The sequence below is a fragment of the Heterodontus francisci genome, chromosome 27 (assembly GCF_036365525.1).
Source record: "Heterodontus francisci isolate sHetFra1 chromosome 27, sHetFra1.hap1, whole genome shotgun sequence".
Taxonomy (NCBI): domain Eukaryota; kingdom Metazoa; phylum Chordata; class Chondrichthyes; order Heterodontiformes; family Heterodontidae; genus Heterodontus; species Heterodontus francisci.
Window position 1 is genome coordinate 58,128,884 of NC_090397.1, and position 27,241 is coordinate 58,156,124.

The 27,241-nt window shown below is 44.2% G+C and overlaps 1 protein-coding gene across 1 annotated transcript in view; it reads right to left on the minus strand.

Annotated features, from left to right (window-relative positions):
• The window catches only part of col7a1l (collagen type VII alpha 1-like), a 353,167-nt gene that overhangs the window by 261,789 nt on the left and 64,137 nt on the right, over positions 1-27,241 (minus strand). Inside the window, exons 25-37 of the mRNA XM_068059665.1 lie at positions 26,288-26,314; positions 24,928-25,011; positions 21,855-21,935; positions 19,962-19,988; positions 18,178-18,222; positions 16,796-16,864; positions 15,867-15,962; positions 13,475-13,501; positions 10,312-10,365; positions 10,031-10,102; positions 5,780-5,839; positions 4,504-4,539; positions 835-879 (exon numbers count right to left, since the gene is read on the minus strand). Of these exons, the coding sequence (XP_067915766.1) occupies positions 835-879; positions 4,504-4,539; positions 5,780-5,839; positions 10,031-10,102; positions 10,312-10,365; positions 13,475-13,501; positions 15,867-15,962; positions 16,796-16,864; positions 18,178-18,222; positions 19,962-19,988; positions 21,855-21,935; positions 24,928-25,011; positions 26,288-26,314 (723 nt within the window). The remainder of the gene's footprint in view (positions 1-834; positions 880-4,503; positions 4,540-5,779; positions 5,840-10,030; positions 10,103-10,311; positions 10,366-13,474; positions 13,502-15,866; positions 15,963-16,795; positions 16,865-18,177; positions 18,223-19,961; positions 19,989-21,854; positions 21,936-24,927; positions 25,012-26,287; positions 26,315-27,241) is intronic.

The following is a 27,241-nucleotide window of genomic DNA, read 5'->3' on the forward strand; positions in this document are numbered from 1 at the left end:
TTATTTATATATTCAAGGAGGTGGGTTTTCACCACCCTGTTAAAGGAGGAGAGACAGAGGGGTTTAGAGAGGATTTTCAAGAATGTGGGGCCTCAGCGGCTTAAGACACAGCTGCTAATTGTGGGATGAAAGGCGGGTGGATGGAGAAGAGGCCAGAGTCAGAGGAATGGAGCGTCTGGGAAGGGGGTGGGGTACTGCAGGGTTGGAGGAAGCTATGGAGATAAGGTGGGGATAAGTTTATGAAGGTTTGCACACAAGGATGTTCAAAGTTCAAATTTGAGGCATTGGGGAACTGAGAGCCAAGGTAGGTCAGCAAGGACAGGATACAATACAGGCAATAGAGTTTTTGATGAGCTGAAGTTTCCGGAGGGTTGAGGAGGGGAGGTCAGCCAGGAGAGTATGGGAACAGTCAAGGTTGGTGGTGACAAAGGTATGGAAAAGGTTTAAAAAGTAAATATTTAGGTAAGAAGGATTATAGTGCTTCTAAGCAAATGGTACTGCAGTTATACAAGAAGGCAGAAGGTAAGGCCAGACAGTATAAATGGCTTCAAACAACAACCTGACCCAAATCTGAATAGAGATTGAATCAAAGGACATGGTGAGATGCAGTCAAGGTCAATAAAAAAGGACCACATTGCTGGGCCAAAGGGCCATTTCCTGTTCTCAAAGATTCTTAGCTCCTTACATTAAGATAATAAGAGGAACTTGGCATTGCCTCAATGCAGCTAACTCAAAACCAGATGTCTGTGTGCAGAGCCTCTGCAAGCGTACAAGCCTCCAAAGCAAGCAGCGTAACCAATGCAGTGATTTACGTGTTACCTACACAGCTCTTACCTTTTGGCCAACCTCGCCATCTTTCCCTTTGTCCCCTTGAATGCCCTGAAGTAAAGAGAACGAATCAATAAAATGCTGGACCAATAAATATCTGAGGCTTGAGGGAATGAGAATAAATACAGGGGCCTGAAATTCCTCGAGGAAGGGTTTAACCATCCTAACTCCTGCAAGAGACTTGTGGAAACCCAGGGAAATGGGGAACTCTCTCCAGTTCCTGTGCAGCTGGTTGAATGAAAATGGTATCCGTGAGATACACCAGTGGAACAGGAAGCAGATTGAATAAAACTTTTTTTTAAAAACCTTCATGAAGGACCACAGCGCAGCATTCCACCCTGTTTGGGACAGAAACTGCAATAAATCAAAACTCTTTAACATTAGGTTGGTATCCCCTGGAGAAACTTCACACAGAGTTTAGCGACGGTTCATCAGCTCCCAGAGCAGGTCCAATAAATTGGGTAGAGTCCATGATAGAGAAGATTATATATCATCCAGCAAAAAAGATGGGGTTTAGTAACCAGCGCAACCATTTCTCATTCCATATTTTTTGATGTTCATAATTTATCTAATGCTTTTTTCACTTATCATAATTGAAAGTTTTTTTTTTTAAAGATTCTACAAACAAAATTATTGGAGTGATTTCTACAAACACAATACAAGCATAATAAATTATTGAAAAGGAGTTTTGCCAGCAGAATCAAGATCGATTTCCACTTCTTCTGTTCTCCAACAACCTACACACTTAAGGAGGGAATTTTAATTCCCTGCCTGCGTGGAAAGTCGGTCGGGGTGCGGTTAACGTTGGGGGACTTACCTACTGGCTTCTCCACCTGATCTGCTGGCACCAATGACAACTGCCCAAAACCAGCATGGATCTGTCTTTAAATATGCAGATCAGACTCTGTTGACAACACTTGGGCCTGGCCTGTAAAATTAACCTGTGGCCTGAGCAGGCAAGTGGAGATGGCTGCCCTGTCAGGCCAAACTATCAGGAAGTTTCCAGGGCCAGAATCATAGAATGACCCACCACAAAGGAGACCATTTGGCCCATCATTCTTGCGCCGAATAGGTGCAGAAGAGGTATGTTTCTTTAAAAAAAATGTAACATTTTCATGGTGTTTCCCACCTCATAGAAATGTGGTTCATACTTTCCCCAGTCAATCAGATTTGTCTTATTCCCTGCCTGGGAAAGATATAAGCAATGGCATAATACACTACACTGTCCTTCAACCTAGGGACATGGGATGAATCCAGCCCAGACAGATGGATGAAAGTCTTCTATATCTACTGTCTAGAATGACTTTAGTAAGCCTTATCCTACTAAGAAGGCACCAATTAGCATTGTGGAAACAAGAATAATGTCACATTAGAATAGTGCAGAAGATGAACGGAGTGAGGCACAATGTTAGAGCAGAGCAGATGGAGTTTTACTGGACATTTAAACATGCTACATCTGACCTGGAAGTGCTTAACACGAACACTGGGGGCTGAATTTTCGCTGTGGGGGTGGAAAACAGAAGTTGGGACCGTTTCCAGATCCCAAACCCAACCCCAGGGGGAAGCAATAATTGGCCCCCAGTTTCAAGGGAGGTGCCCCTTAATTGCCATGGAGATGGTTTGGCGGCCAATCAGTGGCTGTTGGAGCAGGAACAGAGGCAGAGCTACTCAAGTGCAGACCCAATTTAAACACACAACAGCAGTCATTACTGTGGCTGCCTTTTGAGAGCTGTTACTGCAGACTGGAGGAACTCAGAAGATTTGAATTCCACAATGTCTCTGGGGAGCCAGATGCCTGGAACCCCAGGCAGGGCAGCCCCTCGATTTTCAGATGCGGACCTGGAGGTCCTTCTGGAGGCTGTGAGGGAGAGGAGGGAGGTCCTCTTCCTGGAGGGTGGCAGGAGGAGGCCACCCACCCAGACAAAGCAGGCATGGATGGACATTGCTGACACAGTCAGCGAAAGAAGTGTTACCTGAAGAAGTTGGATCCAGTGTTGGAAAAGGTTCAATGAGCTGATACGCTCTGGCAAGGTAAGTGTTACCCCCAACCCTCAGGACAGGCCTCTGGGTATTCAGGCTCCAACAGACATACCAGTTCCCTTCGGACGAGGGTGGAGAGACACAGTCATGCTCAACTAGGCAAGGATGCAGTGCCTCAGGAGTTAATGGAAAGGAAGCTCTACCTAGACCACCAGCAGCAGACATGCTCCCACATGTCAGAGTTCCCTGAGGCAGTGCAGGGTAATGAGCAGAGAATGGAGGAGTCCATCCAGCTCATGTGTGCCACTGTGTCTCAGGACTTTGAGTGAATGAGCTCCTCCATTGACAGAGTGGCCAACATCATGGAGAGCCAAATGCAGCAGCACATGGAGTGCATGCAGCAACTGCACACTGACATACATAGGGTACATCCCATCAGTGCTGCGAGGTATGAGGTCTTCTATGACAAAGGCACAGGTGTCTGTGACCATTTGCCCTGAGAGTTGCAGTCTCCCGTGGTACTGGTTCTCAGTCATCTCCAGGTAGCTCTGTCTTTGACGGTCGATCCTATGCGGAGGGTATGGCCTCCCTATCCTTCTTGCCCCTTGTCCCTCTGTGCTTCCCTCCTGATGCCTGGGACTCTGCCCTTCCACGAAGAGTGTTGCTTCTTATTGGCACCAGGCCCAAAATCTGAGAGTTGTACCCCCATTGCCAGTTGCAGCCTTTCTTGTGCTCAGGTGCCCCTCCCCCCCATTGTGCTTGGCAGCCTTTCCCCCTGCTCATGCCCGTGTGATGCCAGGAGGGTGATGACCACCCCACCCCCCCAGCACTGCCCGAGCACTTACTGCCCACTCTCCCCTGCACCTGTACTGCGCAGATGGCGCCTGCCACCCAGTGGGTGAGGTCCCCTCTGCGCTGTTCAGCCTTTTACAGTGCCCAGCTAATTTCCGGGGGCGGCCATAACTGACTCCCCGCTGTGTGGCCACCTCCATTCAGCTGGTCTGCCCCAGACAGCATGTGCAACGTGCACAACCCAATAAAAATCATAACATCCCCTTGAACAAGTTCTTACTGTGCTCATCAGCCATCTTAAATGGCCTTCATTATGGACTGGGTGGGATCATGGGGCCACCCTCCCACCCACCTGGTGAAACTGGCCAGCACCGGAAATGGCAACAGGAAACGGACACGTCAGTGGCATTGGTATTTTCAACCCCTGGTGGGACCCGAAAATTCAGCTGTGGTTGCCTGAAATGGGAATGTGTTGTGTTTCCCAGAGCGAGTATGTCCCCCAGCTTGTCGAGCACATAAAATCACACAAACGTTGGAGTTTTCCTCCGGCTCCACCAGCTGTCTTCCAAATGTTCCCCCTTTCAATTATTAAAATGGATTCTAATACTGAGGCTCTCTTTCAAGAAAGAAAGATCTTGCATTTATATAGCATCTTCCATGACCTCAGTATGTCCTAAAGCACTTTACAGCCAATGAAGTACTTTTGAAGTGAGGTCACTGCTTTAATGTAGGAAACACAGCAGCCAATTTGCACACAGCAAGCTCCCACAAAGAGCAATGTGATAATGACCAGATCTGTTTTTTAGTGATGTTGGCTGAGGGATCAATATTGGCCAAGACACTGGGGAGAACTCTCCTGCTGTTCTTCTCAAAGATAGTTATGAAGAAATATTAAAGACTTGCCTTGTAACCTGCGACCCCTGGGGGTCCAATGATTCCCTAAAGATGAGAAAACGATCATTAGCTCCTTATCAAGGAAATAAAAAACACAATAACCAAAGATTTATTTCCCAATTACAATAACTTGGAATCTTGGAGATTAATCCTCGGGCTATCAAATTCCAAAGACCATGGACAACAATATTCATCAGCGCAGGTTCTTCCTGTTCCACATACAGAACAGTCTGAGCCTCGGCTTTCAATTAGTTGAAATACCAGCCTTGAAAGCCAATGAAAACCTTTTAGTTTTATTTTTAGGGATATGTAGTGGCCAATGTGAGCAACACCCATGGCAAAGGGTTTCTATCCAAAACTTTAATCTACCTCCTCAGGTTCTGATGGATGTGATGAGTAATTTTAAAGTTTATTTCAGCTACACAGCAAATTATTTCAAAGCTGTTATTTCCTTTCCACCTGCACAGGAGGTCTCCTTGTTTCAACACCTACATTAAAAATTACAGCACGGAAGCAGGCCATTCGGCACAGTCAATCCATCTTTTGGTGCTTACCCTTCCCTCAAGAAGTAGCACCAAATCCCACATTCCTGCCATATTTCCGGATCCCTTTAGCCCCCTTTCCTTCAACAACCTAACTGATTTATTCTCAAATGTTGAAATGGGCTGGGCCATCATTCCCCAGAGCTGTTCCAACTCAACCAAGGTAACTTCGCCGAGAGTGCAGTGCAAACCTCATTTACAGGCACAAATGGAATTTCCGCCACATTTACGACGATGTAATATCAGCGGAGTGGGGACTGCTCCGAGGGATTTCCCACCCAGGATCTTCACAATCCAGGAGTGCATTCCCCAGTATCACAATCCTCTTTGTAAAGACAATTCTCCTCTCTGTCCTCAATTTCTTACACTACACCACAACCTGTATTTATATCGCGCTTTTAACATAGTAAAAACATCCCAAGATACCTCACAGAATCATTAGCAGACAAAATTTACATTTAATCTTATATTAATGTCTCATTTTAGACTGCTCAATGACTTTCAGTATTTGGATCAGGAAAATATTACCAACAAAATATGCAAAAGGCCAGGATGAAAATACATGAAAAAATCATCTGTAACCCAAGAAGTTACATATCTCAAATCAAGAGATTTGTTATCTGTCTTTGAATTAAAGATGACGTTTTAGTGGATGATTTTCTGAGCACACTAGATCGCAAACAGGATTTGCTGCTAGCCAGTGATAATGGGTAACGTTAAAGTCATGAAATCAATTGTTTTACCTTCTCTCCCTGTAATCCATTCTGTCCTGGTATTCCTGGGATGCCAATTCCATCAGCTCCCTAAAATAAAATTCATCATCAAAATTAATTTTCTTAAACCATCTTTCACCACTAACGAATTTGTCAACTGGTGCAGTCGCCACACTGAGGACAGTGGCCTCATCAATTGACAGGAGTCCTCTCACCAGGGATGTTCCGCTCAAGAGGTCATGTGTTGGCCTAAATCTGCTATCGAAAGTGTAGTTACCCAGGCAGATTGCAGTACAAAGCACTGTACTTTTACAAGAAGAATCAATAACCATTAACTTCAAAATTAAACTAGAATGATGGAGGCAGCAATTGATTATCCCATCTTAAATTTTAATGGCAGCTTGGCAGTTTTGAGCTGTGTCCCAGCCAGAAACTGGGTGAGCTCTGGAGGCGTTAGACATTGCAGGATCCGCTCTAGATGGGCTTAGCCCCTCTGGATGAGAAAAATGGCAATGTCACCGGGAGTCATAAGTAGATAAATGCTACATGTCTGTAGTTTTCTTCCCTTTTCAAGAGGAGAGAAAGTCTTCCATTTATGCAGCACCTTTCAGGATGTCAGGACAATCCAAAGCGTTTTACAGTAAATCAAGTACTTCTGAAGTGTTGTCTCTGTTGTTATGTTGTAAATGCAGCAGCCAATTTGTACACAGCAAGCTCCCACAAGCCATGAAATAAATTCCTGGATCATCAGTTTTAGTGATATTGGTTGTGAGGACTCCCCTGCTCTTCTTTGAATAATGCCGTGCAACATTTTATATCCACCTGAGAGGGCAGATGGGACCTTGGTTTAATGTTTCATCCAATAGACAGCACTTCTGACAGTGCAGTGCTCTTTCAGTACTGCACTGTCAACTTATATTATGAGTTCAATTGTCTGTAGTAGGAGCTGGACCCATATCCTGCTGATGCAGAGGCAAGAATGCTACCCACTGAGCCACAGCTGACATTCTGAAGGTGTTGACTTGCGCTGGATTGGGGGGTGGGGGACAGTTCCATGCACCAGGCACCCTCTTGCCTCTTGTCCAAGTGGCCAATTCTCACCTGTGCACCTAACCGGCGAGTATTACTTGGCTACGCAACTGGGGATGGCCTGCAGAGGGTATCCCAGTACATCTGATCTCCCTCCACCTGACATATAGGAACATAGGAGCAGGAATAGGCCATTTAGTCCATCGAGCCTGCCTCACCGTTCAATATGATCATGGCTGATCATCCACTTCAATGCCTTTTTTCCCACACAATTCCCATATCCCCTTATATCATTTTTATTTAGAAATCTGTCAATCTTTGCTTTAAACATACTCAATGACTGAGCTTCCACAGCCCTATGGGGTAGAGAATTCCAAAGATTCACAACCCTCCGAGTAAAGAAATTTCTTCTCATCTCAGTCCTAAATGGCTTCCCCCTTATTTTGAAATTGTGTCCCCTGGTTCTAGACTCACCAACCAGGGGAAACATCTGAGCTGCATCTACCCTGTCTATCCTTTTAAGTATTTTGTAGGTTTCAATGAGATCACCTCTCATTCTTCAAAACTCTAGAGAATACAGGTCCAGTTTCCCCAGTCTCTCTTCATAGGACAGTCCCACCATCCCGGGAACAAGTCTGGTGAATCTTCGTTGCACTTCCTCTATGGCAATAATATCTTTCCTAAGGTAAGGAGACCAAACTGCACACAGTACTCCAGGTGCGGTCTAACCAAGGTTCTATACAATTGAAGCAAGACTTCACTACTCCTGTACTCAAATCCTCTTGCAATAAAGGCTAACATACGATTAGCCTTCTTAGTTGCTTGCTGTACCTGCATGTTAGCTTTCAGTAACTTATTGACAAGGACACCAAGGTCCCTTTGTACAACTACACTTTCTAATCTCTTACCATTTAAGTAATACTCTGCACATCTACAGTAGTGCAGCAGTTAGCACTGCAGCCTCACGGCTCCAGTGACCCGGGTTCAGTTCTGGGTACTGCCTGTGTGGAGTTTGCAAGTTCTCCCTGTGACCGCGTGGGTTTTCGCCGGGTGCTCCGGTTTCCTCCCACAGCCAAAGACTTGCAGGTTGATAGGTAAATTGGCCATTGTAAATTGCCCCTAGTGTAGGTAGGTGGTAGGAGAATGGTGGGGATGTGGTAGGGAATATGGGGTTAATGTAGGATTAGTATAAAATGGGTGGTTGTTGGTCAGCACAGACTCAGTGGGCCAAATGACCTGTTTCAGTGCTGTATCTCTAAATAAATAAACATCTATTCCTCCTACCAAAATGGATAACTTCACATTTTTCCATGTTTATATTCCATCTGCCACGTTCATGCTCACTCACTGAGTCTGTCCAAATCCCCTTGAAGCTGCTTTGCATCATCCTCACAACACACATTCCCACCTAGTTTTGTGTCATCTGCGAACTTGGAAATACTATATTTGGTCCCCACATCCAAATCATTGATATATATTGTGAACAGCTGGGGCCCAAGTGCTGATCCCTGCGGCATCCCACTAGTCACAGCCTGCCAACGTGAGAATGACCTGTTTATTCCTACTCTCTGCTTTCTGCCTGTTAACCAATTCTTAATTCATGCCAGTATATTACCTCCTATCTCATGTGCTTTAATTTTGCTAACCAACCTCCTGTGGGGGACTTTATCAAAAGCTGCCTGAAAATCCAAGTATACCACGTCCACTTTATCAATTCTGTTAGTAACATCCTCAAAACCTCCAACAGGTTCGTCAAACATGATTTCCCAATCATGAATCCATGTTGACTACGCCCAATCAGATCATTATTATCCAAGTGTCCATTTATCATATCCTTGAGAATAGATTCTAGCATTTTCTCAACGACTGATGTAAGGCTAACAGGTCTGTAATTCCCTCTTTTCTCTCTCCCTCCCTTCTTAAATAGTGGGGTGACATTTGCAACCTTCCAATCTGCAGGAACCGCTCCAGAATCTATAGAAATTTGGAAGATGATCACCAATGCATCCACTATCTCCATAGCTACCTCGTTCAACATTCTGGGATGTAGAATATCAGGTCCTGGGGACTTACCAACCTTCAGCCCCATTAATTTCTCCAACACAACCTTCTTACTAATACTAATTTCCTTCAATTTCTCATTTCCCCTAATCCCTTGGATCTCTAATTCTGGAAGATTTCTTGTATCTTCCTCAGTGAAGACAGACACAAAGTAATCATTTAGCTTCTCTGCCATTTCTCTATTCCCCATTATAAATTCTCCTGACTCCGCCTGTAATGGACCCACATTTGTCTTAGCCAAATGTTTCCTTTTTACGTCCCTGTAGAAGCTTTTACAGTCCATTTTTATGTTTTTTGCTAGCTTACATTCATATTCTATTCTCCCTTTCTTTATTAGTTTCTTGGTTCTCCTTTGCTGTATTCTAAAATCCTCCCAATCCTCAAGTTTACTACTATTTCTGGCAAATTTATAGGCCTTTTCTTTTAATTTTATACAATCCTTAACTTCCTTCGTTATTCACGGTTGACTGCCTTTACTTTTGGGGTTTCTGTGCCTCGAAGCAATGTATAGTTGCATATACAAACACACAGGCCCCTCCCAACATGGTCCATGGATACCAATCAGTGAGGCTTTCCAGCTTCCCAACCCAGAATTTTTGGAGTCCTCGCTGGCACTATAGATGAGATCAGTTGGTTCAGCGGAGACTAGGATCAAACCTGGGTTCTTCCTGATCTCAATTGCTCAGTACTACACCAGGAAGCAAAGGAATCCACTAATTATCCAAGGGTACTAAGGGTTACTGAACTGACAGGTAGATGGAGTTAAAATACAGATCAGCTGTGATCTAACTGCTCAAGGGGCTGAATGGCCTCCTCCTGTTCCTATGTGTTAAATTCCAGAAAGCTTGTCATGGAAGGATAATGCTGGAGCCTATATTTACTCAGTTTCACATTTATTGTGCAGAGTAAATAGATTACAAACATGGAGCTCCTCACTCAAAACCCTCCACCAGTTTCAGTGAGTGTCTGCTTATAGGTGCTCAACTAAAACCCCAATTAACACCCTTCACCTGCATACAATCAAACCATTGATACACAATTAACAGATTAACACTATGTTCCTTCCTAACTGAGCTATGAGGGGGAATGGTTACAGTTTCTGAAAGAACAGTAAGGTGTGCTCTATGAATGCAAGTCCTAGTTAAGAACACACAAATGTGTTGAAACATTGGAACCACAATAGTCTGTTACCTGTTCTCCTTTGGACCCTGGAGCCCCAGGAACTCCATCAAGTCCAATTGGTCCAGGCAAACCGGCAACTCCCTGAACAGAAAAATGAGCAACAAACATGTTTATTCTTGTAGTGCTTTTCTCCCTCCCAAGTTTCCTCAAAGTCAGTGTTCTTTATTCACAGGCTGTATTCCTGATTGCAAGGCCAACCACGAATACAATGGCTCTGTTTATGGCAATGTGGGAAAACACTGCATCTCTCCATTCACCATCGAGGAGCTTCTATAAAGTGTGATACTTACAGGAATTCCAGTATCTCCCTTGTCACCTTTAGGACCAGGTTTCCCACGTTGACCCTGTTGATTAATTAGTTATTTAATTATCATTGAGTGAAATGCTACAATCAACACTGCCATTTAAAATACTCATATTTTGCTTTGAATCTGAAAGCAGTGGATCTGTTACATTAGGACTATCAATTTAAAATAAGTCATAAATGAATATAATGAATATAAAGAATATTAAGGATGAGGAAAGCCTCTCAGTCCATCAACAACCATCACTCCAGTGTATTAGCTCTCCCATCATGCCATCTTACTGTAGGTTAATAACCTCCATGCTTTGCCTCTGTTTTACACTGTTTAGTAGACTATTCCAATTCAGTAAGCACTCCGTGAGTAAAGAAGTTCTGCCTGAAATCAGGTTTTAAATTATTTTTAGTAAAGTTCCATTTTTATCTTTTGGCTATACATTTGACTCCTTGAAAGTGGTAATCTATGTCACATTGTTTTAGACTAAGCGAGGCACAATTTTTCACCAAAAAAGAATCCGACAAACTTTTTAAGTACAAAATAAAACCATCATCAACTTGACTCAGTTTGCAGCTGTGTCACATAAGGGTCAGAAAGTTTTGGGTTCAAGGCCTACTCCTGGACTTGAGCACATAAGCTTGGCTGATTGACAATCTTTTAAAGTAAGGCTCATTACTTTTTCCTTTTTGAGATAGAAAAGCTGAAAAAAAACCTGGGAAATTTCACTGCCCTCAGTATTGTGGATGGAAGATTATCTAGCAATTAATTTTAATCCAACCTGCGCAGCGGGAAACCACCAGGATTGGATTGTCCGCCCGTTTTAAACCTGGCCTAACTTCAGCGGTAAGTAAAATTGGACAGGGAGTAAAATAGGCAGCAGATCCAATCCTGTCTGCTTCTCGTTGGCCAGGTGAGCCTAAAATTACTCTCCTCGAGGCCGAGTCAGACCAGGCCTTGCTCTGGTGTCCCCTAGCAACCAACAGGCCTAAAAGAAGATTACCTAGTGCTTCATCACTCAGTCAATAGTGTGGAACATGAGTAGGGATCAGAACAGGGAGTGAAAATCCCAAGGCATTCTACACTTATGTGAGGAACAAGAGGATGGCCAAAGTGAGGGTAGGGCCGATCAGGGATAGTGGAGGGAACTTGTGCCTGGAGTCGGAGGAGGTAGGGGAGGTCCTAAATGAATACTTTGCTTCAGTATTCACTAGTGAGTGGGATCTGGTCGTTTGTGAGGACATCGTGGAACAGGCTGATATGCTCGAACAGGTTGAGGTTAAGAGGGAGGATGTGCTGGAAATTTTGAATGATATGAGGACAGATAAGTCCCCGGGGCCAGACGGGATATACCCAAGGATATTACGGGAAGCGAGGGAAGAGATTGCTGCACCTTTGGCGATGATCTTTGCGTCTTCACTGTCCACTGGAGTAGTACCGGATGATTGGAGGGTGGCAAATGTTGTTCCCTTGTTCAAGAAAGGGAATAGGGATAACCCTGGGAATTATAGACCAGTCAATCTTACGTCGGTAGTGGGCAAATTATTGGAGAGGATTCTGAGAGACAGGATTTATGATTATTTGGAAAAGCATGGTTTGATTAGAGACAGTCAGCATGGCTTTGTGAGGGGCAGGTCATGCCTCACAAGCCTTATTGAATTCTTTGAAGATGTGACAAAACACATTGATGAAGGAAGAGCAGTGGATGTGGTGTATATGGATTTTAGCAAGGCGTTTGATAAGGTTCCCCATGGTAGGCTCATTCAGAAAGTAAGGAGGCATGGGATTCAGGGAAAGTTGACTGTCTGGACACAAAATTGGCTGGCCCATAGAAGTCAGAGGGTGGTAGTAGATGGAAAGTATTCAGCATGGAGCTCGGTGACCAGTGGTGTTCCACAAGGATCTGTTCTGGGACCTCTGCTCTTTGTGATTTTTATAAATGACTTGGATGAGGAAGTGGAAGGCTGGGTTAGCAAGTTTGCCGATGACACGAAGGTTGCTGGAGTTGTGGATAGTATGGAAGGCTGTTGTAGGTTGCAACGGGACATTGACAGGATGCAGAGCTGGGCTGAGAAGTGGCAGATGGAGTTCAACCTGGAAAAGTGTGAAGTGATTCATTTTGGAAGGTCGAATTTGAATGCGGAATACAGGCTTAAAGACAGGATTCTTGGTAGTGTGGAGGAACAGAGGGATCTTGGGGTCCATGTCCATAGATCGCTCAAAGTTGCCACCCAAGTCGATAGGGTTGTTAAGAAGGCGTATGGTGTGTTGGCTTTCATTAACAGGGGGATTGAGTTTAAGAGCCGCGAGGTTATGCTGCAGCTCTATAAGGCCCTGGTTCGACCACACTTGGAATATTGTGTTCAGTTCTGGTCGCCTCATTATAGGAAGGATGTGGAAGCTTTAGAGAGGGTGCAGAGGAGATTTACCAGGATGCTGCCTGGACTGGAGGGCATGTCCTACGAAGAAAGAATGAGGGAGCTAGGGCTTTTCTCATTGGAGCGAAGAAGGATGAGAGGTGACTTGATAGAGGGGTACAAGATGATGAGAGGCATAGATAGAGTGGATAGTCAGAGACTTTTTCCCAGGGTGGAAAGGGCTATCACCAGGGGGCATAATTTTAGGGTGATTGGAGGAAGGTTTCGGGGAGATGTCAGAGGTAGGTTCTTTACACAGAGAGTGGTGGGTGCGTGGAATGCGCTGCCAGCGGTGGTAGTAGAAGCAGATACATTAAGGGCATTTAAGCGACTCTTGGATAGGTACATGGATGATAGTAGAATGAAGGGTAGGTAGTTAGTTTGATCTTAGTAGGTTAAAGGTTCGGCACAACATTGTGGGCCGAAGGGCCTGTACTGTGCTGTACTGTTCTATGTTCTATGTTCTATTTAAAATATGGAAAATAAATTACTTACCAAATTAAACTTAAAATCAAGCTGATAAAGTTTAAAGTTTTCAAAACTGACTCCAAATACTCAGGAGTGACGATCCTCTTGCCACTGAATTTAGTGACAGTCAACGTGAGGAATTCCTCTTTGTACTCCAGCTGACTGTCTTATTAAAATTATCAATAGGTTTCACCACCCCCCACCCCCCAAGGGAAATTACAGCACAGTTTTTAATAAAGATAAACAGCGCAGCTAAATCAGTAATTACTTACCCGAGTACCTGAAGCTCCGGGCTCACCCTGTAAAAAGAAAATTGACAGTTCAGACAACACGTTGAAAGATAATGGGGAATGGATGATGCAGTGGGTGAACACAGTGGCTCCATCACCTCTGGGACCTGGTCAGGGATGGACTGGCTCCCCTGAAAAGGCACAGGATTCTCTGTGATTCTCATGGAATGGGTATGGAGGTGGTGCAGGGAGGAAGGTGCTGGTAATACTGTGCTATGGCAACCTTCATGGGACATCTCCTAATTTCCTATATGGTCAATCCACCCCTTGACCCGGGTCCGAGTACAGCCCACATGGTTCAGACAAAAGGTCCCTCCCCTGTCAGGTACATGGGTGCTATGCACAATGAGACTGGGGCTATTTCAAACATGTTGGCAATGATTGTGGGTCAAACTGGTTGCCATTTAATAACAAAATGACATTATATTGGCAAGCTCGATCAGTGAGGTCATATTACAGTTGGCATGGGAAATAGAATCACACAGTATAGGAGGCCATTCAGTCCATCGTGCCAGTGCTGGCTCTTGTTAAAGATGTCCAATTAGTCCACTCCCCTGCTCTTTCCCCATAGCCCTGCAAATTTTCCCCCCATCAAGTATTTATTGAATTCTCTTTTGAAATTAACTGCTGAATCTGTTTCCTTACAGGTAGGACATTCCAGATCATAACAACTCGCTACATTAAAGTAATTCTCCTCCCCTGATTCTTCTGCCAATTACCATATCCCACCAATATCCCACTTCTGAGTTGAGAATTAATGCTGATTTTTGGGGCTGAGCAGAAAGAACTTTGGAAAGAGAATGCAGGTGCAAATTCGTTTTTGCGGCATATTTAACGTGGTGGACTTAAGAATTATATTTTAATGCTATTACCAGACCAAATCCACTTGCATTAATTCAGAAGAATCCTGAAAACAATCTTTTCAAAAGGAAATACCCTCCATTATTGTAATGGACTGGTCACTTCTCATGGTGTAGGAGATTAACCTTCTTAATTCCACCTTAACTTGGAAGCTCGAGGACCAGCACCTCACCTTTCGATTTAGTATGTTACAGCCTTCCGGACTCAGCATTTCAATTCAACAATTTCACATTATAACCATTGCTCACATTTTTTTCAGACAGCAGCTGCTGATAATGATACTTGACGTTGCGCAATTCTGTAAAACAGGTGATAGCGAATTAAAGTAATTCTACATCTCTCCTCATTGGCGTCAATAGAAATAAAAATGCGGAGAGATGGGAAAGAGGCTATCAGTTTGCTGCCACCCACTGTACACTAGTGCACAAAGTCGAGATCTACCCCAGTGACGTCACAGCTGGCTGGTTGTGTTCAGTACTGGAGAAATAGATCACCATGTTAATCAGGAGCCTGTCAGCGGCACAGTAAACTTTACCGGGGCTCTGATAGATGACGCTTTAGTGAAATTCAAACCATTAACTGAAGTAAAGTTGTCGTGCAGACTATCTATGCAATGAGACCAATTGAAAGAGAGCTCCTAACTTGCTCCACTGATCCAGCTAACACAGACCATGATAATATGGTCCAATGTACAGAAAGGTTGCCAACCCACCAGAATTGTCCTGGAGTCTTCAGGAATTAAAGATTAATCTCCAGGACACTGCTGTGAGCAACACACAGAAGAAAAATCATAGGGGAATTAAAAAGAGTTACTAAAATATTGGACATGGAGAAAAAGGTTGTTTGCTTGATGGTCGACAATCATCCAAGAAGATTTCTTCGACAGCACCTCAAAAACCTGTGACCTCTACCACCTAGAAGGACAAGAGCAACAGATGTATGGGAAGACTATCACCCGCAGGTTCCCCTCCAAGTCACACACCATCCTGACTTGGAACTATATCATCGTTCCTTCACTGTCACAGGGTCAACAATCCTTGAACTCCCTCCCTAACAGCATTGTGGGAGTACTGACACCACAAGGACCGTAGCAGTTCAAGAAGGCAGCTCACCACCGTTTCTCAAAGGCAATTAGGGATGAGCAATAAATGCTGGCCTAGCCAGTGACGCCCACATCCCAGGAATGAATAAAAAAAAAACCCATGTTAATCAGGAGCCTATCAGTGGCACAGTAAACTTTACCTGGGCTTCTCAAGGGCAATTAGAGATGGGCAACAATTGCAATGCCTTCTTCCCATGAATGAATAAATAAAAGACTCGTTGCTTAACAATTGGCGTGGAAAGGCAGTGCGGTGTGAGGGTAGCGGTGTTGTACAACCAACGGCAGGAACTGAGGGTAGGTCAAGACCTCATGCAATGAAATCTCCACGAGTACCTCCAACCAGAGTTGGCTACCTTAATTCTACAGTGAATAAACATTTCGAATATTAACTACTTTGCTACAGTTACTGACCTTGATAGCGAGTCCTGGTTGTCCCTGAGGCCCTGGCTGCCCTGGAAGGCCCGGTGGACCTGCCACTCCTGGAAATCCTGGCTCACCACTCGGACCCTAAATATAAAAGTTGATAAGCAATGAATAGTAATTCTTATCAAAATGGAAGAGTTTCCAGCTGAATTGTTGCGCTACCTTGAGTGAGGTGAAGAAAGTTACCCGTGCGCACATCAGTATCTTTGGGTTAGCTCGCTGTTTTACAGAAAACCTGGTGCAGCCATTTAGTGAGATGCAGTGAAGCTCCACCCACATCGATATCATGAATGGGGCAATGGCGTGTGAGTAGAATGCCATACTAACAATGTCACTGGGCACAACTTCATGATGCCACATAAAGTGTTTGCCTGTAACCAGCAACTTTGCAGCAACTGGGAGATTGTAATCACTGTGCAGTTCATGTCCCTCAAAACTTTTATGTCAAACATATTTCTCCCTGAGGCAACCGTTTTTCACCAGTGGCAAGCAGAGAAAACCACAACCATGTTTAAGAGTTTCTAAACTAAACAAACAGAGTGGCACAGTGGTTAGCACCACAGCCTCATAACTCCAGCAACCTGGGTTCAGTTTTGGATAGTGTCTGTGTGGAGTTTGCAAGTTCTCCCTGTGACCATGTGGATTTCCTCCAAGTGCTCTGGTTTCCTCCCACATGCCAAAGACTTATAGGTAAATTGTCCCTAGTGTAGGTAAAAGGTAGGAGAATTGAGGGAAGGTGGGGATGTGAGAGGGGAAATGGGATTAATGTAGGATTAGTATAAATGGGTGGTTGATGGTCAGTGTGGGCTGAAGGGCCTGTTTTGGTGCTGTATCACTCTATAACTGGAAAATCCATATTAAGTAGAGTTTCTGGTTGCCCTCAGGCTTCATTTACACATATTTTAACCAATACTTACTGGAGATCCAGGTTCTCCTCTCCGGCCTGGATTAACACCAGATCCTCCCAGAACATATCCAGGTTCTCCCTTTAAAAAGACAATGAAGTCAGGTGACTAACTATCTTAAACAGAAACATAGAAAATAGGAGCAGGGATTGCTGACAAAATGCTAAGATTGAAGTTAGTTGGTCTGTGAAAAATAAGACCAAATCTGAAAATGTTTTTGATGTCCAGTTGAGATAGAGGTGCAACTGAGTTCAACTTTGGAATGGTTTCTCTCCTCAGTTCAAGGTGAAGAACTGTCATGCTCTCCTGATCTTGTTGGCCTACCTCACTCCTCAAGCAGCAGAAAACACAGTAAGAGGAGGAGGCAATTTAGCCTCTCGGGCTATTCGCCATTCAATTAGATTATGGCTGGTCTGTAACTCACCTCCATTTACCTTCCTTAGCTCATTATCCCTTGATACCCTTACCCAACAAAGATCTATTGATCTCAGTCTTGAAAGCTACAATTGTCCCCCAGCATTCAAATGTGTTTTTCTCTTAACTGCCCTCTGAAATGGCCTAGCAAACCACTCAGTTGTCAAGAGCAATTAAGGATGGGCAACAAATGCTGGCTTTGCTAGAGACATCCACATCCCATGTAAGAATTTAAACAAATTCCAGTTTTCTACTGAAACGACCGGTCTGTCATAGTGTATGTGCTGGTGCTTTGTGTGGTGTTACTGGAACCACTATTAGAGCATATCATATAGGCAATAACAGCTGCCCTGAGTTAATCATGGAATTGTACAGCACAGAATGAAGCCATTTGGCCCAAGTTGCATAAGCTGGCTCTTTGAAAGAGCTACCCAATTAGACTTTCTCCCCTGCTCTTTCCCCATAACCCTGCAATTGTTTTCCTCCTCATGTAAATACCCAATTGGCTTTCTAAACTTACTATTGAATCTGCTTCCTCCTCCCTTTCAGATGGTGCATTCCAGACCATGACAACTCGCTGTGTAAAAAAATAAATTTCCTCATGTCCTCTGGTTCTTTTGCTAACTATCTTAAACAGAAACATAGAAAATAGGAGCAGGAGTAGGCCATTCGACCCTTCGAGCCTACTCCGCCATGATCATGGCCGATCATCCAACTCAGTAACCTGTTCCCGCTTTCGCCCCATATCCTTTGATCCCTTTAGACCCAAGAGCTATATCTAACTCCATCTTGAAAACCTACAATGTTTGGCCTCAAATCTGTGTCCTCTGGTTACCAACCCTCCTGCAGTGTAAACAGTTTCTCCCCAGCTACACTATCAAAATCCTTGTAGGGATTGACTTTTCATTACAATTTCTGCAAGTTGTTCCTTTTTACCACGGGGTCACCAGGTCTTAGAATACATCAAATATCATACTCACTCTGTCACCTTTAGGACCTGGAGGTCCTTTAAATCCAAGGAGCCCCTAGGGGAAAGAAAGTCCAGATGTTACAGAAAATGCAAGGCAAAAGTATGGAAGCAATAATGAGTGCGTGAATGTGCCCCTAGTAGGAAGTGCAGGGTAGGCAGGAGGACTGAAGGATGAAAACATCCTTCTATCTAACTCATTCCTTTTACATAAAAACAGAAACCATGGCCATGCAGAGCAGGCCTGCCAATATCTGAGAGAGAAAAGTCTGATTAGCAGTTAGCATGGGTTTTCTGCATCAGAACTTGTGAAAGGTACTGCATTCTGACGCAGGGTGCTAACCTAAATATTGATGTGTTCTCCTTCACACTCTAACTGACTGCTTCACAATTCCAGCATTTGCTGCTTCCATTTCAGATTTTACCATTTCTTTTAATTACCTCGAACCTTTCTAACATTCTCTGGTGCATTGCGTTCGAGTATCCATCAATGCTCTTCGATGATTCATTTTGTAAACATTGAAGGAATTTAATTTCACGGGTATATCCATGTTTAAAGCAGATGCTAAAACCAGCAGTTCCATTAGATTCGATGTCAGGAATCTGTTACCGGAGCCAAGAAGTCAAGTCAAGAAGGCAAACTGTTTGATAATGATGTATGTCTCTACATATCATTGATATATTTTATCAATCTGTAATGGGCTACAGTATTTACTAAATGTGCCAGTCACTTCTAAGGGGTAATTTTTCTGACTTTGATCCCCATTAGATGGCATGAGCAGTTTGTGCACTCACTGCGTAATAATTTCTGACCATTTAGAATCATGGAATAGTACAGCATAAAAGAGGTCATTCGGCCCATCGAGACTGGGATATCTCTTTTGAAGAGCAATCCAGTTGATCCCTGTCTCTCACTCTCTCCCCACATCCCTGCAATTTTTTTTACCTTCAAGTATTTATCTAATTGCCTTTTGAAAGCTACTATTGAATTTGAATTAGTGGCTGGAGAATTGTGCACAGTGGTTCCCGGGGTTTCCGATTTTGCTCACAACTAACTAGGCTCCCTACTTGGATTGTACAGCGGAAAAGAAACCCTACAGGGCCAAATCGGGAAATTCAGAGAGAGACCTCAGCAGTAAGGCCATTGGTAACCCCTTCACCATTCACATGTAAACAAAGGTGGGGATGCAGGCCACAGCAACCTATCCAATTTTCCCACTGACCAATGCTGATACCAGCAGCCCCCCAGGGACTGGCAAGAGACAGGTGGTAGTAGGCATCAACAGGGTAGCATGACAAACCCCCAATTCAGTGATTAATGGGAATGGGCCAAATACTGGCCTCTTCTTCATCCATCAAAGGCCTCACTTCTTGAAGCTGAGACTTTCTTTCAGTGACAAATTTGAATCAGTATTCAGGCCTCTTCAGCCCACATTAAATGGGTTCCCTCCTCTTTTGGTCCCCTAAGTAAGGATGCCCCACCTCCTCAGCGGCAATGGGCTCTCTCAGTGATGGACAGGGAGCCTGCTCCCCAGCGACATACATAATGAAGACAAGGAGGAAAACCGGGGTTCAAGGTCAAGCAGGGATGGGGCAACAGATGGGGAGGTCTGCCCCCCAACCCTCCAGGCCAGTCCACATAGTGGCTAAATGGCATCTTCTATGAAAGGCTAATGGTTATAGATATCAGTACTGGAAGTTTACTTAGTGATAATCTGCAGACGATTCCAGAAATAATTTAATGAATATCAGACATACATTTTAACAGATGAAATTAGATTCTGTTAGGTTACTTACTCTATCCCCTTGTATTCCTTGGGGACCCTACAACAGAAGGAAAATAATGCAACAGCTTATTAACTCTTTCCTAGCTGATCCCTGTGGACTATGTGTGTTTATAACCATATTTAGAAAGGATAATAATTGATAGCTGATAGAGTTTCAAGGTGATAATTCAATTGAACATGTGTTTAAATTGCACAACAAACATATTGTCACTTATCCACTCTTCTGTTGAAGACATTAATTCATTTATTTTAAATGGTTAACATCTGTGTACTAAAATTGCATGGCCTGATTTCACCTCAATAGACTGTGACAAACAAGTACATGTTAACACCTCAGAGTTCTGCTTTAATAAATACACTTCTTACTGTGCTTTCTGTTGAATTAAATCCAGTTTCAATCAGATTCTGCTAAGTTATAAACAATTCTATTATCATTCAGCAAGTACAATGTTCCCCTTCAAGATGTTCAAATGTCTTCTTTCAGCAACTGGAACAATTTTTTGTTGTTGTTGGGGAACAATTAAGTTGATGGACTCAGACATATATAACTACTTCCCCACTAATTCAAAATGGCCGACTTGGCAGATAGCTGAGTGTTTCATTAATTCTATGTTATAGTCAAAGATTTAACTTTGGTTAAAACTTCTTGTTCTAAATGTAAAGCTATTTTAAAAATACAAATAAAAGCTCCTTTAGATGGCTACAAAAACGCGTAATTAAACAAGCACAAGAACATCAGAAGGATGGAACAAGACCTATCGAGTCATAATCCATGTATAATCTACGCTATTATGGGTCGTGCAGCCAAATCCTGAGCAAGGGGGTCTGCATCATTTTTCCCAGTCCCTTCCTAGACTTCGCAATCCCTAGTCAAACATTGTGCCATTCTGTACCAGTCCGTGCCTGTGCCAATTCCATTTAACTGGCAAGCTGTTGAGCATCCATAATAGATCACAGCAATTTGGGTTGGTAGAGGCCTTCAAGTAGGTCCAGTGAGGAGGGGAGGGGGGTGGTGTTGCTGATAGGGGGCAAACTCAAGCCAACAGTGGCCCTCAGGTAGATCCTGTGAAGGGGGAAGCATTGCTGAGGGGGTTGAGGGGCAGGCCAAGACCTATAGTAGATTCTGCAAAGGATATGGGGGTGGACGTGGTAGGTGAGAGGGGCAATGCTAAGAGGGAGTGAGCACAGGCCGACAGTAGCCCTCAGTTGTTTAGTGGTACCAGCAGGTGTGCTCTCCTGCTCATTGCCACCCCACAAAATACAGAAATTTACAACGTTTTTTGGCCTTTATTCCAGGGGCCTGCAGAGATTCCTTTAAGGACAAGAGGTCAATCCACTCTCAGCCGGAACGAACCAGTCAAAGCTTGCCTGGCACAAGTCTCATCTAGTTGCTGTTCAACTTTTCCATGATCCTACAAACAGCATGGAAACCTGATTTGCATAACCAAATCAGTCTGTTTCAGGCAGCAGTCCCTGGGCAACTGATTTCATTTTGCATGAGCCGTACTCCTGAAGTTATTCCGTAATGGGAGCTCACCATGTCATTTGGTCCCCCATTTGGCCTATTTCATGCCCAAAAATAGACAATGGATGTTCAATTTATTACCAACCCACCACTCCCCATCTTTATATCATTGATCCATTGGTCCCAGCAGCTCAGGGACCATCTGATTCTACACAGCACTGAGTCTTCTCTTTCGGCACTTATCCTTACAACCCTCAATCCTGTATTTAACCAAATATCCATCCAGCTCATTTTTAAAGTTGTTTATCAAAGCAGCATTAATGGTGTTTTTTTCCTGTCCCCTGTCCAAATGTCTAGATTCAATACTTGAAAGGCTATTCTTTCCGCAAGAGACATGAAAAAGGGGGAAATGGTCTGTGATTGACTTGAATTTCTTACCCTCAGTCCAGGTGAACCAGGTGAGCCTGTGCGTCCTGGCCGGCCTGGAAGGCCTGGGATTCCATCTTTTCCTGGTAGGCCCTGCATGGTTACAAATCAGTACAATCTTCACAAATCATTTCCAACCATGCAAAATAAAATTATCACCAAAATTTCCTAATACCTGGGAATGAATAAAGACGATTCAACTTCTATAAAATGCAGTTAATGAACTGCCTTCTGATTTGCTTCTCGTTTCTTCAGTGCAGCTTTTTGTTTTTAAATAGGATCTGAGATAAATATTTTGGGTTTTTTTAAACAGAGAAGCATCAAGTGATGCGTCAAAACCCATAGTCCAGGATGCAACCAAGTCTGAAATGAGGAGAGTAGACAAGGGGGCCTCATAGGAACAGGAGTAGGCCATTCTGCCCCTCAATCCTGTTCCACCCAATCAATTAGATCATGGCTGATCTGTATCTTAACTTCATCTGCCCACTGTGGTTGTGTAATCCTTAATATTCTTTGCCTAACAAAAATCTATCAATCTCAGTTTTAAAATTTCCAATTGACGATCCAGCTTCAGCAGCTTTTTGGGGGAAGAGATTTAGTGATCAGTATGTGACACCAACCTCGAGTTTTAAGGGAAAACTGAGGGACGTGAGGCATTTCTAAGTCTTCAGATTCTGGAATGGAATGAGCTCGAGTGCAGTTCAGTGCAACAAATCTCAATTTCAGCACAGTGGGGAATGTTTCCTCTGAACATTTGATGTAGACAAATCCGAAACATGGGCTGGAATTTAATGTCGGGTGAGAGGCTCCGCCCACCGGCCAAAATGTCAAGGCAATCCAGCCTCCGCTGGGTCTGGGAGACACGCTATGATTTTGCATGGCCCAGGCCCTTAATTGGCCTCAGACGGGACTTCCACCCCTGTGAGGCAGGAAGTCCCGCCTCCAAGAGCTGCTGGCCAATCAGCAGGCTGGCAGCTGTCTGTCCCAGCAGCGCCACCAAGAGCAATGGCCACTGCTGGGACTGCAGCCAGGCAGAGGTGCAAGAGGGACGCCAGTCCCAGAAAAACGGTCAGTGTGTGGGGCCTCACTGGGGAAAATTGGCCGGGACCTGCCAAGGCAAGGGCGGGGGGCGGTTGGTTGGGGGTGGTCGGTAGGGGAGGGCCGGGGGGGGGTGGATGTAGTTCAGGGGGCAGTTGGACCGTGGGGGCCCATCTGTGGGGACAGGATGTCCGATCAGGAGGGCCCCTCAAGCCCGCAAGGAGGCCACCAGGTTTTACTAAGCGGCCTCCTGAGGCCTCGAGCTGCCCGCCTGCTGCTGATAAAATAGCAGCGGCGGTGGGAGGAGTCCCTTAAGTGGCAGCTAATTGGCCTGGAGTGGGCGGGCCGTTTCTCGCTGCTGCTGCCCCTGTAAAATTGCAGCGGGGGCAGGAAGGCCACAGGAACGCCATCCCCTCTGCCTCCCAACCAATTTTACGACCTCCCTGCCTCTAGCCCGCTGCTACGGGGGTGGGGTGGGGCGGGGAGGGGGGTAAAATTCCGGCCATGCACTTCATTTCACTACAGTTGGTAGACAGAGGAAATCTTCCTCCAACATTCTAGCACATGGACGAAGAACCTATCAGACTGCATCATTGAAGACTGGAGACACTGACCACAGTACTGTTGAAATAGAAAAAGACGACATCTGGACTAGTGAGACAAGTTGGAACTAGGGGCTGGAGAGGGAACTCAGACTACATCCTTTTTTTGTGTATCCTGTGCAGGAGTGTGACAGATGATGAAGCAGCCACTCCAGATACAGACAGTGTAATGCCATCCACTCTGTATACTGACAGTCGAATATTACAGTCTCATAAAGTAAAAGCAAAATACTGCGGATGCTGGAAATCTGAAACAAAAACAAGAAATGCTGGAATCACTCAGCAGGTCTGGCAGCATCTGTGGAAAGTTCCGAAGAAGGGTCACTGACCCGAAACGTTAACTCTGCTTCTCTTTCCACAGATGCTGCCAGACCTGCTGAGTGATTCCAGCATTTCTTGTTTTTATTACAGTCTCATACCTTGCTGTCATTGAGAATTGAAGAACTCTGTAACAGCTCCAGCAAATGTAAACAGTAAAAGCAGACTGATTTATGGAAAGCAACAGGTTATTTTCTCTCATCTATAAGAAAGAAAGAAGTTGCATTTATATAGTGCCTTTCGTGACCACAGGACACGCCAAAGCACTAGCGCCCATGATTTCCTGCCTATTAGTTAACGGGCAGGAAACGATTTGTAGTTTGGGCTCCCAGCACACACCAGAAGTCAGCATGTCAGATTTTTAATCCCATTGTTACTCAGTCTATTTAAAGGGACAGGTTCAAATAAAGAACATCCTTTGTACCTTTTGATTTAACCCTCCCAGGAACAAACCCACTGTCCATTTACAAAGACACAGTTGATATACGCTGCATCCAAACACACTGCTCAATGCGGTCGCCATGAGGGAATTAACACACGTTCTGCCTCCTCTCCTCCATCAAAAAAAAACTTTGCTAAAATACTTTCCTGCAAAGGGAATGCCTTTTATTGGTGCAACACTCACAAAACAAAATGGGGTCAGAGGCCATGCTGCCCTTTGTGTTATCCAATGAGTCTCACTCCCATGCTCTTTCCCCATAGCCCTGTAAACTTTTTCCTTTTCAAGTATTTCCCCAATTCCCTTCCGAAAGTTACTATTGAATCTGCTTCCACCACCTTTCAGGCAGCGCATTCCAGATCACAACAACTTGCAGCATAAAAAAAGTCTTCTCCCTTCTGGTTCTTTTCTCAATTACCTTAAATCTCTGTTCTCTGGTTACCGACCCTCCTGTCAGTGGAAAGAGTTTCTTAGTTATCCCTTCAAAACTCATCATAGTTTTGACCAGTTCTATTAAATCTCCCCTTAACCTTCTCTGCTCTAAGGAGAGCAAACCCGCCTTCTCCAGTCTCCACTGAGCTGCAGTCCTTCATCCCTTGTATCTGGGCTATTTCTGTTTGTCCGAGATGGGCAATCTACCCTTGCTATTCAGTCACGTTCAATAACAGAATTAAAAGCATGTGCTTACCCTTTCTCCTTTTTCTCCTTTATCAGCGAATGCAAATGAATCGTATCCCCCATTCGTGCGTAAACCAGTGAAGCCTTGCTGGCCCTGAAATATTTAGGAGTGCAGCATATTAATGGAGTGATCTGTCAGCCCACTGGTTAAAGCTCTATCAACACAGGGAATCAGACAATACTATTCACCCAGCAGTAAATGAGACGCCTATATGTATATATCTTTGCATACTCAGTTATCACTTTATCATTTTTCCTATTAAGAAAGAAGCAATTTGCATTTATACAGGATCTTTCATGATCTCTGGACCTCCCAAAGTACTTTAACCCCCATGAAGTATTTTTTCAAGTTCAGTTGCCATTGTAACGCAGGAAACACGACAGCCAATTTGCACACAGCAAGCTCCCACAAATAGCAATATGAAAATGGCCAGATGTTGGCTGAGGGATAAATGTTGCCCAGGACAACTGCAGAAACTCCTCTGCTGCTCTTCAAACAGCATCGTAGAATCTATTACATCCACCAGAGTGGGTGGTTTAACACCTCATCCAAAAGACAGTACCTCCAACAGTGCAGCACTCCCTAAGTAATGCATTGGAGTATCAGCCTAGATTATGTGTCCAAGTCTCTGGAATGGAACTTGAACCCAAGATCTTCTGACAGAGGCAAAAGTGCTACCCACTGAACCAAGGCTGAAACCTTAAAATGCTGTCCATTTGGGCACTGAACATAGCTTCCCATGCAGCTCCAGTGAATAAATGTGCAAAATGGTTTTGAGCTGTACAAACTGGACAGGTCCCTGTTTAGATCCCTGCTCGGTGCTGATTCTGTCAAAGAAACCCTGATAACTATAATTGGCCTCAGTGGCGATATGACTGTGGAGGGAGTGGGAATATCAGCCAGGGATCCCACTTCTGATCACTTCCCAGTGGGTCCCGCTGGAATGTGTCAGGATGTTGGGAAAGAACATGATTGGGTTTGCTTGTGATGTCCCTACAGACAAGTTGCCTTCCAGGGCAGGTCACTTGTGCAGGTACCGAAGGGCCGTCAGCAGACCTGGAACTGTGTTCCAACACGAGTCAGGAGAGGAATGGAAAACCGAATCAAACAGACACAGTAGACAGCTACAGATAGATGGTTTTTCATAAAAACACAGGACTCAGGGATTTTAAGGCATTTTAATGGGATCTCCGAGTTCAGTGATTGTTATAGAAGGTCTGAGCATCTCAATGAGATTAACGTCTAGTAATCCCACCCCCAGGAGTACAATGCTGTCTGTTTGATCACTCCCTCTTCTTCAGTTGACCTTTGTCCATTGGTTAAAAAAAATGCATCGTATCCAGTTAGCATTGATTTCATAGACACTCACCGGGTTTCCTGGAGGCCCCATTTCACCCTGGAATTAAGAATGAAATAATTTAGGGAGATTATCCTCCGTTACTTTTCTGTCTTTGTCAGAGATGGTCCATGCTGGTGACGAATTCAGACTCGCACCCCATATCTGCATAACACTCAAGGTCAGGTGCTGCAGATGTCAAGTGCAGAGTAAAGCACTTAACTTCGAGTTCAGAATACCCTCCGCTGATCCATGTTTCCATTTCCCACTATCCTGATAAAGTTCCCAATTTAGTGGCCAGTTTTATGTTTGTGAATCCATGCCCAGAAGGAACTGGGTCGAAACCGCCCAAACCCATTTACCTCAGGGCCCTTATAGTCCATCGTATCAGATTTGAGAGGTGGCAGTGTCCTAACCCTACACTGCTCAGTCTCGTACTGCACATCTGATATTTATTATTTACAATGATATCTAGGGATTTTACTTTATTTCATATTTTATTGTGTGGGAAATGGATTGCGTTCAGAAGCGGGAAGGTGAATAAACACAGGGTGGTGACTGCAGAACAGACTGCCAGTGGGACTGGATAGTATGGGGTAACTCAAGAGGGTGCAGGATTGCTTTTGGGAAGAAGGTCCTATGGGGCATAAGAAAGAGAATATGGTATAGGATCTTGTAGCTTGTGGACCATCTAGATGGACAAAGGTGACCTTCTCCGGTCATATATTCCTATTCTCAACAGGTAAACTAGAAAAAGGGAACAAATATTTAGTAAAATTTAAATATCATAATTTGGGTAAGTGATTTGATAGGATACAACATCCCACAAAAATTCTGTTACTTTCTCCACTTTGAAGTCAATGAAAAAGAAAATTAGGAAGATGTACAACAGGGGAGGGGGGAGGGTTAATCTAATATCACCCATTTCACACCATCACCATAATTACATTATTTAGGTGACATGATTTGCTGCCCCACCAGCACAAT